Source organism: Aspergillus heteromorphus, assembly GCF_003184545.1.
Source record: "Aspergillus heteromorphus CBS 117.55 chromosome Unknown BO70scaffold_3, whole genome shotgun sequence".
In the NCBI taxonomy this organism is placed as follows: Eukaryota; Fungi; Ascomycota; class Eurotiomycetes; order Eurotiales; family Aspergillaceae; genus Aspergillus; species Aspergillus heteromorphus.
Window position 1 is genome coordinate 1,335,051 of NW_020290408.1, and position 12,180 is coordinate 1,347,230.

General features: G+C 51.2%; 2 protein-coding genes across 2 annotated transcripts; both read left to right on the forward strand.

The window, feature by feature from the left end:
- The first annotated feature begins 3,648 nt into the window (after positions 1 to 3,648).
- Positions 3,649 to 9,538, forward strand: pkhB (putative sensor histidine kinase/response regulator). Its single transcript, XM_025542473.1, has 2 exons — positions 3,649 to 9,190; positions 9,242 to 9,538. Exons 1-2 carry the CDS (start codon positions 3,836 to 3,838, stop codon positions 9,365 to 9,367), a joined length of 5,481 nt encoding a protein of 1,826 aa, XP_025402995.1. The 5' UTR covers positions 3,649 to 3,835; the 3' UTR covers positions 9,368 to 9,538.
- A 945-nt stretch (positions 9,539 to 10,483) lies between these two features.
- Positions 10,484 to 11,167, forward strand: BO70DRAFT_135371 (uncharacterized protein). Its single transcript, XM_025538078.1, has 2 exons — positions 10,484 to 11,048; positions 11,125 to 11,167. Exons 1-2 carry the CDS (start codon positions 10,651 to 10,653, stop codon positions 11,126 to 11,128), a joined length of 402 nt encoding a protein of 133 aa, XP_025402996.1. The 5' UTR covers positions 10,484 to 10,650; the 3' UTR covers positions 11,129 to 11,167.
- The last annotated feature ends 1,013 nt before the right edge of the window (positions 11,168 to 12,180 follow it).

Here is a 12,180-nt window from a genome sequence, read left to right on the forward strand (position 1 = left end):
TAAGAGAATGGCCCTCCTGGTTATTTGTTTCATGCTATCTTTCTACTACACTCCTGCAAGATGTGCCCGGGCTTCTTGTCAGATCAGACAAAATTCCAGAGCTTGGATTCCACGGTCTGGAGAAGACATTTGATGGGGCCTCAAGGCGTTATTACTTCCTCAGAACACATCGCAATAATTACTGTGGTTCAAACATCGAGATAAACCTGGTATTCCGTGTGCATGGGGGTGCTATCAAGCCCTCGGAGTTGCATGGCAATCCATACCAAGATGGATGGCGCCAAGCACCGTTCGGATGCTATGTACTGGTAAAGTCATGAACGAAGGCCTGTCCTGTTGTCTCACGATCTCTGTCTGCGTAATACTTAAACGGTATGCGATAGACCTTGATAGTCCTAATCTGGAGTATGCTCTCCGTTATTGCGACTTCTTGTGACCCCAGAAATTCAAGTTCGAAAACGAGTGGGTGGCTGCTGGCTGCTGGCTACAGGTACATCATGACAGGGTTCCCCCGCTGGCGGACCCCCGAACGTGATTGCATCCGTAGAAGCCCCAGTAAAAATGGGGCTGGAAACGGATGCACAGGGCGAAGATCGCAATCCGGTTTAGCCTCATGACCGTGACCTTGAAACCTGCGATAAAACTCCATGCCAGTAGGAGTTTCAGTCCGTTTCGCGTCCCGTGTCTGCGAGGCCATGGAAGAAAGAAGAGTCGCAAGGCGCTTGTTCGGACCCATAGATTCGGGGAGAATCGTCGAGGGATTATTATTATTAGTAGGCTGGCTTAGTGATTGCAGCCAGTAGTATTATTAATATTGGTCGCTCTCCACTAGTAATAGCGATAGTGCTTGACTGGTGTAGTTGGCCATGCAGTGGCATGGTCAGGCGGCGTGTCTTGCCACGCTGCAGATAACCCACCTACTAATAGTAAAGGTATTTCGATTAGTCGGGTATTACAGGCTTCCCGTACCAGAGTTGGCGAGCGAGATGACATGGAGGGATATTTAAAGACCAACCACTGCGAAGCGAACATGGATGAGAGATGGCCCTCGCTCCAATCACTGCTCGCCATCCACCCGAAATCTATATGGGGTGCAGGACTGCAGAGGGCTAATGTGGAAGAGTACCTAGAGTAGTAGTCAGCCTCCGTACCCATGGTACTGCCGCTGGACAGAACACCCCGATGTCGTCATCCTCTGCTACCCGTGATGGTAAGGGGTGTCCATAAATAGGCAGGGATCCTAACGGCGAACATTCCTTCGCCGCGCTTGATCGATAGATATGCTCCGACCGACCTGATGGACTGACAGACAGACAGACAGACAGGTGCACACTTCAAACCGTTTCGTAGTTGGAACACCTGTCTCCTGTTTGACGGTCTCGACACCCAGTGTCTCATAGGCCATGTTTTTGTTTACCTGCCTGTCGATTTAGAGCTGCGCGACGGCGTACCTCCCGTACGCCCCTGGGGCTGCCCCAATTACGGAGTAACTCTGAGTGGTGGCGGAAAAAAGGATCGTTGTGCGTGGTGTTTATCAAGAACCCGTGGTTCTTCTGTCCTGCGATGCAGTCATGGCTGGCACCCACCCCTATACCGCATTGGGACTAGGACCCTAATAGGGCGATGGTCCCGGTGGACCCCCCAATATGATTATGGGGAGCTGGGAACTTGGCGATAGAGTCTGCCCGGATCAACACCCAAGCAATTGGCCTTCCCGTGATATCGGACCTCGGTATATATTACTAGATCGCCCTTATTTTTCCCAGCTTACCTTACCTCCCTCATGAAAAGGAGCGCATTCCATCCACCGACTGGCTCGGAGCTAAAGACCGACGGGATCGTGAGGCATCCAACTCTGCTGGATGACACATCTCGCGTCGCGTAACTAGTTAGTTAACTAGCGTGCAAGAAGAAGGCCGAGAAGCACCGGTCCAGAATTCATTTTACTTTGTGTGGAAAAGAGAACCACTCCAGCTTGTTCCCTGGTTACTGCTAGGATGGACAACATAATCCAACTAGTACGGAGTACCTAATATCCATATCTTGCGACCATTCAAGGAAAAGGAACAAGGAACGGTATCTTCGCGGACGCCGAAAGGGTGATCATAGCTTCAAGAGTAGGTCCCGCAAGCCCAGAAGAGGAGGCTCTCAAGCCGCCTGAGTTCTGGATTGGTTCCCCCATGAAACTTTGGAATGATGGCGTCTGGGGATATAGCGGTCACATGGAGATAATAAGCATTGGGACTGCCGCCTCTGCCTGCCATGATCCATCGAATGAACGATTTTGTTGAGGAGTGATATGCCTAGTTGGTAAGCATGTACATGCGTACTCTGGGAGCCTGAATTATGCAGGACTCAGTACTCTGTAGACTGCGTAGACTGAGTACGGCGGTTTAAAGTTCATGTCATGGACTGTAGGTGTCATAGTGGTGGCGGGGGGAATGAGGCCGAGGATGGATGCCCTGGCACTAGTCTTGTTCGGTGATATCATGTGACATGGGAGTCCGAGGGTGCCGGCAAGCGGAAGGGATGTGGCTGTATGGCGGTCGTACTAGCAGTAGTGCCCCCGATTCATCGCTGTTACCAAACTCAGTAACGGTTAGTACCGGTAGTAGCCTCACTCCCTCCCTCCCTCTCAGTAGTAGTAACCTCCCCCCCCCCCCCTCTGATGAAATTTGGGTGACTTGGAATCCATCTCTCCGTCTCCAGTCTCCCTCTCTGACACTTACCCTGTACCATGTTGCGTTGCTCAATAGTGGCGGACTATCCTACTTCCCTTCCGGCCTTCCCAATTTTGCTCGCCGTTTCCCTCCCATCTCCCTCGCCCACATTCTAAGGACTGAGGAGGTATTGCCTGACGGTCTTTTTGCCAGCCATCCCGATCCAACATCACCTATTCTTGTGCTTTCTTGAACAGCCAGCATCGCGCGCTGCTCTCCCCTCTCTACCCCTCTCTCCCAAGGCCTGCCCTATCTACCTCTTCGCTAAGTACTAGGCAATACCTACCGCGGGTTCGGCCAAAACGACCCCCCCAGGGCCAGGCTACGTCATAGGCTGGACACCCCCGGAGACGGACCATTTCCATCCTTCAGCACAAATCGTCGATCTGCTGGGTCAGTCCGTAGCAGCAGTAGGAAACTCCTCTGCTCCAGCGCTCCGGCGTGCTTCTAAGGCAAGGTCAGATCAGTCGAACCTTCCTCACCCTCCGTTCCTCTTTATCCTCCAGTCCTCCTCCCTCACCACCACGCCCTCCGCTATACACCGCTTTAGTCACCCTTTCCTTCCCTAACTAAACAACCTTTTTTTGCTAAAACCTTTTTCCCTCTTACACATTCTTCCCTCCCTCTCGTGCCTTTCCCTTTTGATATCCTTTTCTCCTCCTCCTCTTCCCCCCCCCCCTCCCCACACACAGAAGTTGCCCATTTCCACTTGGTTTAATATCACCGGGGGCCTTTTTTTGTTTTACTCTTTTTCTTCGCTGTTATTTACCCCCCCCCACATTTGGCTTTCCTGTTTCTAAGCCACCGCCCCTTTTCCACCGCATTACTTTCTTGCGTATTGTGTTTTTTTTTACCCTTTGATATACACCCTCTTGCGTGAACCACTTTTTTTTTTCTTTCCAACCCTCCTCCCCCCCCCCCCCCACACCTTCATTATTCCTGTCTCTGCTACCCCGGTCTTCCCCTGCCCTGCGGCCTACAAAATTCACCCCATCGCGGACCAGTTTGTCCGAGAGATGAGTGCCCCGATTGGCTCCTGTGGAGTTGGATTCGCCCAGGAGAATTGATTGTTTGACCGGCGGTGGAGGGAGTTTAGGATGGGGGAAGTTCGCAGCATGAGGACAACTCCGCTTCCATCGCCGGCCGAGGCCCCTTCGCCTATCGCCGCACCTCACTCCCACCGTCGAAACTCCTCCCAATCAACTGGTTTTATTCCCATTCAAAATGCTGGATTTTCAGTCGATGCAGACGCGATTTCGGAGAACAGTGCCTGGAATGCTAACTCTCATTCTTGTCCTTTGTCGCATGAGCAGACAGCGAACGCGTGCCATATCCAAACCCCCACGAAGAAAGACAGCCCTGAAGCGGGCAAATACCCGGAGGACCAGGGTCGAAGCTTGCAGACCCTCAGAGAGCTCCGCCGGCAGATGGAAGAGTTGCTTGTGTACCAGCAGATGCAACAATCACAGAGCCAGACCTCATCGGCCAATCGAGAAACCCCGCCGTCGCAAACGGACCCTCTACCAAGTTCTCCCGGATCGACAAGAAAGAAGCCTCTCAATGTCTCGTTTGCCAAAGTCACTTCCTCCTCGGGAGAACTTCCTTCGGCCTCTTACTCCGACTCGACCGGCTCTGGCGGCACAATAAGAGCCGTAGATACCCCCGAAAACTTCCCTTCACAAACTCCGTCCTATCCGTTTCCGAGAATGCAGACGCAACCCACGTCAAGGCCGGCGCAGCCTACAGCGAAACCCACGCAGGAATCCCCGATAAACCGCAGTGCTTTCAAATTGACACTTCCGTCCGAGAAGATGAAGATTCATATGGCGTCGTCGAAACTCGCAGAGGAATCGCAGCCGACAGGAACAGATACACAGCACTTCCAAAGTGTTTTTCTCCCGCCCAATTACAAGAGCGTGGTCGAGGACCCAAATTATCCCAGCCCGAATTTATATGAGCTCACTTTGCGATTGAATGCAGATCCGGGTCTCGATGCGTGGTGGACGAATGTGGTCCACATATTACAAGCGCACTATGGAGCTGAGAGGGCGTCGCTAGCCGTACCGGGTGATGCGACAGACCTGGAAAACGTTCCATGGGGTCAGAAAGCGGTTTTCGACCGGAATATTGAGACGGAGTCGCAGGCTCGGCATCTGTACGATGGAACGACGACAACGCGAGACGATGACCTAAAGGAGAACAAGGACGTGTCGAGGAGGAATGAAGTGTCTGCTGCGGAAGCGCTTGCGAATGGTTCGAGCGCAAAGTCACCAAAGCGCCCGTCCCTTTTGTCGCGACACTCCTTCGCTGGGTTTGGCAAGGAGAGAAAGAACCACAATTTGCATGAAACAGATGCGCAGCACCTTCGGGGTCTTAAGGCCCCGTCTAAACCGGAGAACAAACGCACGTGTACCATCGAAACCCCGGCTGGAACGGAACCGGAGCAGTCATCCAGGCCGCTGAGCTCTTCGCAGAACAATCTTCGACAGGCCGTCTTTCCGATACCAAGACCCCTGGAGGTGGAAACAGATCCGCTTGTCAAGCGAACTGGCGTGGTGAAGTTGTTCGGACGAACAGAACCCGTTGTTCTGACTCGTGAATATTCACAGGGTTTGGCGATTGATGAACCTCATTGCGAAACCCCCGAAGACAGGATTCAAGTCACGCCCACCGCCGAACCCTGCGGCAATCAGCCACCGCACACAGTTCCCGTATCCAACCCCACTGTTCTTGGTCTCCAGGGAGAGCGGATGCCGGCAATGGAGTTTTTCGACGAATATGAACAAATACCACCATCACCCTGGTCGCAATCTCCAGCGCCTTCCCCAGCACCTCGTGCTCATGCGGAACAGAACCCCTTCTTTGTGAGCCACGCTGTTGATGAGGAAGCGTTCGCAAAGCATCCTCCGCCTCACGACTACTCCAACCTGAACCCATTAGAAGCCATTGGTGTCGACATGGCCAAATCTGTGGTCCATATCCCGCTTCTGCACGCCGGACGCTCCAAGCAAACATCACCATCTACATTACGATTTCCCGTTGCAGTGATCTCAATATTATCACCAATAATGCCCTATCCCTCGAATCTGAGAAAGTCTTTGGCTTATCTCATGCCTCACCTGACGACCTCGTTCTGTTTAGCTCAACAATATAGCCAGCTTGAGCGCCAAGTGACTTCTCGACTCGAGGCTCCTCGATACGGACATCTTCTTGGTCTCGGTGGAACATTTTCAGATGAGAGTAGTGAATTGGAGCTTGTCGCTGGCCTCAGCGGTCATGTCCATTACACTATAGGGGATGATGGGTCTCTTTCAGCACGTGCCAGCCTTTCTAGCCCCGAAGAAAGATCAAATTCGGCGAAACTTAGCCCTGCTGTACCCGGGATCGGTACACCTGGATTTGACTTGAGCACTCTTGGAACGGGGGCACACATTGATACCAATGAGTCACCCGGACTGACCACGAGAGTCGGCGGTGACGGCGTGGACAGCTACTTCAATGTTCAGCAGTCGAAGCACATCCGAGACGCAATTACTCAGCACCGGAATAGACTGTCAAAGGCGAAACAGAACGTTACTACCTCAACTCCTACGTCACCTGGGAAGTTCCTCGGAAATCTTCCGATGGATGAAGAACTGGCCACGCAGGTTCAAAGCCCGACAGGGATTTCCCCATCGCAGGATATCAGGGCGCCGCCGGTTATATCGCCGACGCAGGCCTCTTCCCGCCAACCGTCAGCGAACTCCTTCTACGCTCATTTGCAACGCGAGCTCCCACGTCCGTTCACCGATACTGTAGCACAGCTGATGCTGAACTCAGTTCCTCTTCACCTCTTCCTTGCCAAGCCCCAGAGTGGTGAGGTTATCTGGACAAATTCGAAATTCGATGCTTACAGGAGGAGCCAACCCCAGGAGCAGAAGCTCAGGGATCCTTGGCAAAACATCCACAACAGTGAGCGGCAACAAGTGTCCCAGGAGTGGGCTAATGCTCTACGGACTGGGTCTCAATTTACGGAGCGAGTGCGCGTGAAGCGCTTTAATGACGAGTCGGCTTATCGCTGGTTTATTTTCCGTGCCAACCCGCTTCTGTCTGCTACAGGAGAGGTGCTGTACTGGATCGGATCATTCCTTGACATACACGAACAGCACATTGCTGAGTTGAAAGCAACACAGGAGAGGGAGAAGTTTGCGACTGACGCTAAATACCGAGCATTTTCCAATTCCATCCCGCAAATAGTGTTCGAAGCGACTGAATACAGGGGTCTCATATTTGTCAACGAGCAGTGGCACCTGTATACCGGTCAGAAGCTTGAAGAAGCACTGAACTTTGGCTTTGCAAAGCATGTTCATCACGATGATTTGGAGAAGTGTGGCTTGCTTTCACTGTACCTCTCCGAGGCACAGAAAAATGGGAGCGCCACTGAGTCAGGCGAGGCAGCTGCGGAAGGGACAACGTCCAAGGAGAAACAAGTTGGCCATGGTGTTACACCTGCATTGGAGGACCTTGTAAGACGCGGAGTTGCCTCTGTACAAAGAGACGAAAATGGACGTGTCTTCTACTCGACAGAAATAAGGATACGGTCAAGAGGTGGGGATTTCAGGTGGCATCTTGTTCGCCTGGTATGTGTCGAAACGAGCAGCTTTGGCAGCGGAGAAGCCTCGTGGTACGGAACTTGCACCGATATCAACGACCGCAAGAATCTCGAGCGGGAGCTCAACAAAGCTATGCAGCAACTGAACAACCAGATGGAATCGAAAACCAAATTCTTCAGCAACATGTCCCACGAAATCCGAACTCCACTGAACGGCATCTTGGGCACCATTCCCTTCATTCTCGATACCCAGCTGGACACCGATCAAAGGCGAATGCTTGACACGATCCAGAACAGCTCGACCAATCTACGTGAACTGGTTGACAATATTCTAGATGTTTCCCGAGTGGAAGCCGGGAAAATGTCGCTAGTTAACTCGTGGTTCCATGTACGGTCTGTGATTGAAGATGTTATCGACACCGTTTCATCCCGAGCGATCGACAAGGGTCTCGAGATCAACTATCTGATGGATGTTGATGTCCCCCCTATGGTAATTGGCGACAGGTTCCGAATTCGACAAGTCCTCATCAATCTTGTTGGCAACGCCGTCAAGTTCACTGCCCAAGGAGAGATTCACATTTGCTGCTCAATTTACCATGATGCTTCTGCGCATATCAAGAGAACAGAACTTCTGCTGAACTTTGATGTCGTGGATACTGGAAAGGGCTTCAGTGCGAGAGACGCGGAACGTCTGATGCAGCGATTCAGTCAGCTTGGGCAGAATGGATCGCAGCAGCATGCGGGTAGTGGTCTTGGATTGTTTCTGTCCAAGCAGCTTGTTGAAATGCATGGCGGCAGGTTGACCCCTAGCAGCAAGGAGGGTCAAGGTGCCAAATTTTCGTTCCATGTTAAAGTGGACGCTCCGCCGCCGCCATCTCCCGACGAACCTCGAAGTCTTCAAAACATCCCCGAGAGCCTTGGACCGCAACCGAAGCCTAGTTCACTGAAAAAGCTGCTCTTTTCGAAAGAGTTGCTTGACAATAAAGGTCTGGACTCAGCCGAACTATCATCCGCTCTCGAATCATCACTCTCGAAGGCCCGAATCAACACAGACACTTCACGTCTCCCATCGAGCACTTTGTCCAACCGATCATCCTTTTCCTCGGCCCTCCCGACTCCTGATCTCAGCTCGGTGGATCCTCTGGCTAAGGTCGACACTTCCAAACCCACCCCAAGCCAGACCAGCGTCTCTACTCCGGGTCTACCAGACACAGTAACGCCCGACAGCGGTGATGCTCCGCCAGTGATTCAACCTTCTCCGCCACACACGGAAGAATCTCCCACGCCCACCCAGCCGACAGAATTAAGTACTGGATCGGAAGCAAAGCAAACGTCAACCGCGTATTCTATACTTATCCTGTGCCCCTTGGATAATACTCGCAAGGCTATCAAGCAACACATTGAGCAGGTGGTGCCCCTGGAAGTTTCTTTCTCTATCGCCTCGACGCCAGATGCTGAAGATTGGAGAGACTCGGTGAATGACGACTCTCTTTCGAAGCTCACACATCTAGTCCTCAATTTGCCGAGTGTCGATGATGTTCTAGACGTGATTCAATATGTTTCAGAGAGTGATCCGGCTACCGCCCCGACTCTCGTCATCATATCGGATCTTTACCAAAAACGACAGATTAATACAAAGATCAAGGAGCTGGCATCTACTGGGAAGCGTGTATATACAGTGCCAAAGCCGGTCAAACCCTCCGCCTTCTCCGCCATCTTCGACCCCGACAACCGACGCGATCTGAGTAAGGACAGGAACCAGGACATGGCAAGAGAGATCAACAATAACTTCAAAACCATGTCCAAGATGGTGAAAGAGGTTATTGGGAACAAAGGCTATAGGATATTGCTCGTTGAGGACGATGATACGAATCGCATGGTAGGCCCCCTTGCATTGGTTTCATTAGCATTCGCCTCTGACACGTGACAGGTGATGTTGAAATACCTCGACAAAATCAAAGTTATGGCGGAGACAGCTACAAATGGCCAGGAGTGCACAGAGATGGTATTTTCGAAGGAACCGGGATACTACTCCCTCATCATAGTAAGTACATGAATGTCTCACCGATTGTAGTCGATTTGCTCACCCTCACAGTGTGATATCCAAATGCCGATCAAGAATGGTTATGACACATGCCGTGAGATTCGTGGTTGGGAATTGAAGAATCACTACCCCCAAATACCAATCATGGCCCTTTCAGCGAATGCAATGACGGATCAAATCGAGGACGCTGCACGGGCCGGTTTCAACGACTATGTCACCAAGCCCATCAAACACAACGACTTGGGCAAGATGATGATGGGGCTTCTCGATCCCAACCGACCTTTGCTTCTCCTTCGCGACCGCCTCAAGGCTGACCAAGAGGCTATTCGCCACGAGGAGTAAGACAGCCTGCCTGTTTTTGTGGATACCTTTATCGACCAAGAGGCGTTTGACGGGTTTCTTCTACTATTAACCATCGGAATGCGTATCTCTGCGGTCTTCATTGTCGGCCGTTTTGTGTCATGATGTACTTGCTACACACTCAGTATTGTTTTTCTCGATCTTGGGATGGGGTTCTTGGATTGGCAAGAGCCATCGGATGGGAAGGCGCCTGTGGATGATTTCAAGTTTTCGCTTTTGCTTTCTATGAGTCTACCTATTGCTCTCTTCCTGGTTGTGGAATTCCTACGCATCTGCATTCCGCATTCAACGTTTGATTGATTGATACCTTTCAGCATCACGGGGCCGGACTTTCAGGCTTGTTGTTGTTCTTTGGACCTTCGACCTCGTTTCATGGCGTCAGTTCTCGGATTTTATTGAGCAGTTCTCTCTCTCTCTCCATCGTCTTCTTCCTGTGAAGCCCTGCTCCCCGTTCCGCGCGTGGCTTCCCCCGATACCAGCTTTTGAGCACGACTTTTTAACTTCTGGAATTGTATTTGCAGATAACAGAGCCTTTTTATTACTCCTCCCTCCATATCCCACCCGCCCCTTTCTCCTTTCCTCCCTCTCACTTCCTTCCATCCCTTCCTCCCACTACCTCTATCTATCTTTCTCTTCCCCTGTGTTGCTCCTTTCTTGAGTAGTAGATGTTCTCGATTCCTCTTCCTTATAGTGATATACCCCCGCCGCCCGGGCTAGTTAGCTATAATATCTTTCTTCTTTTTCTTTCTATCTCCCTTCCATGCATTTCGGGATCCCCAGATTCGTTCGGCTTGCTTGGTTAATTGATCGACTAATCAATTCGTTGACGGTTGGATTGGATCAATGGTGTGAATTGAATTGAATTGAATGGATAGGTTGTTGAATTTGGTTAGCATGACATAGTATGCATTTCCTCCCTGGTTTTTCGTGAGACGATGGAGTCTGTACCCCCCCCATTCCATTTTATTTTATCTTCTTTTCTTTTTTCCCTTTTGTTTCTATTGTCGGCATATGGACTGGACTGGAATGGAATTGTTGATTACTCTACTCCACTCCACTTCACTTCACTTACATCCTATCTATATCTTTACGTCATATCATACCTTTATTTTACTCTTGACACTTTAGTTACTCTTACACTTTACTCTTTACACTTGATACCCCCTGCGCCTGGAGTACGCCTCATTGCATTACATTGTCTTGCATCACACCACACACATTACACCACATCGCATCGCATCGCATCAAAGTATGGTGCCGTGGTGTCGTGGTGTCGTGGTGCCGCGATGCTTAGGGAAAGGCTTCCTCCTTCCGATCGGAATAGAAAAGTAGAGTAAGTCTGTCAATATTATCATTATTGCCTAAGAGGCATCCAAAAGAGGGAAGGTGTCATTAAGGTAGACTCGCAGGTGATTTATGCGAGGAGTACTGTACTTATTGGGTTGGTTGTCTGGCAAGGTAAGGGGGTTTTTAGGGGGAAGTAAGTCGAAAGAATACGAAGGAACGCAGGAGAGATATATACCTAGGAGGGAAGGAAGTACGGCTCGCTTGGAGGTGAACACTTTCAAGAATGTATTCTATTGGGTGTGTTCGGCTACTGTCGGTCGTTCCTGCCTTTTACTGAACTGAGTACCTACCTTTCTGTCTTGTCTGTCTGCCTGCCTGCCTGCCTGCCTGCCTGCCTCAGGCCTACATCTACATGACCTTGCCTACCTTAACCTACCTACCTACCTTGGCCGATCTGACTCGCGCAATGGTGAGGCGAGAATATACCTTTCCCTGTAAGAACCAGTGAACTTGTCAGGTGAGCAAGCGACATTGTCAGTGAACCCCATATCCCTTCCTTCCCGGCCCTGGCCTGACTGACTCTTCAGATCATGTAGTCGACCCCCTACGGTCTCGTCTAAAAACTCCGAAAGGGCGATTCGTGACTTCCCACTTTCTCTCTACTTTTCCCTGTGCAACCTTTCTTCCGGGGGTCCAGATGACAACGACTGCTTGCTTGGCTAGAAGACGGAGACGGAGACGACAGTCGTGCAATGGCGCAGTGGGAGGCGGAAGGCTTGCTCGATCCCATTCTCCGCTTATGGCGGTAAATGTCTGGAGGTATGTGGTGTGGTGTTGAGATCGTCTGACTTTGAGGGTTCCCTCCCATGACTTCCCATTGGCATCGTCATTCCCGGGGCGTGTACCTCTTTGGGGCTGTCTCGGGCTTTGCGAGTCATCGGAAGGTATGCGGCCTCGAGTTGTCTCGCCGGGACCTGAATGAGCGAGGGGTCAGGTATCTTTCGAATCTTCTCACCTGGGATTTTACATCGCCTGGTTCTGTTTGCAAGTCCGGTTTTCGATCTGACGGCAGTTCATATCGAGACTGGAACACTTGCATTGGTTTAGGCGGAAACCATGCGGTTCGTTCCCTTGGGGGTCATTTGCGGCTGAGCGGTGTCTTGTGAGGGAGGTATGGG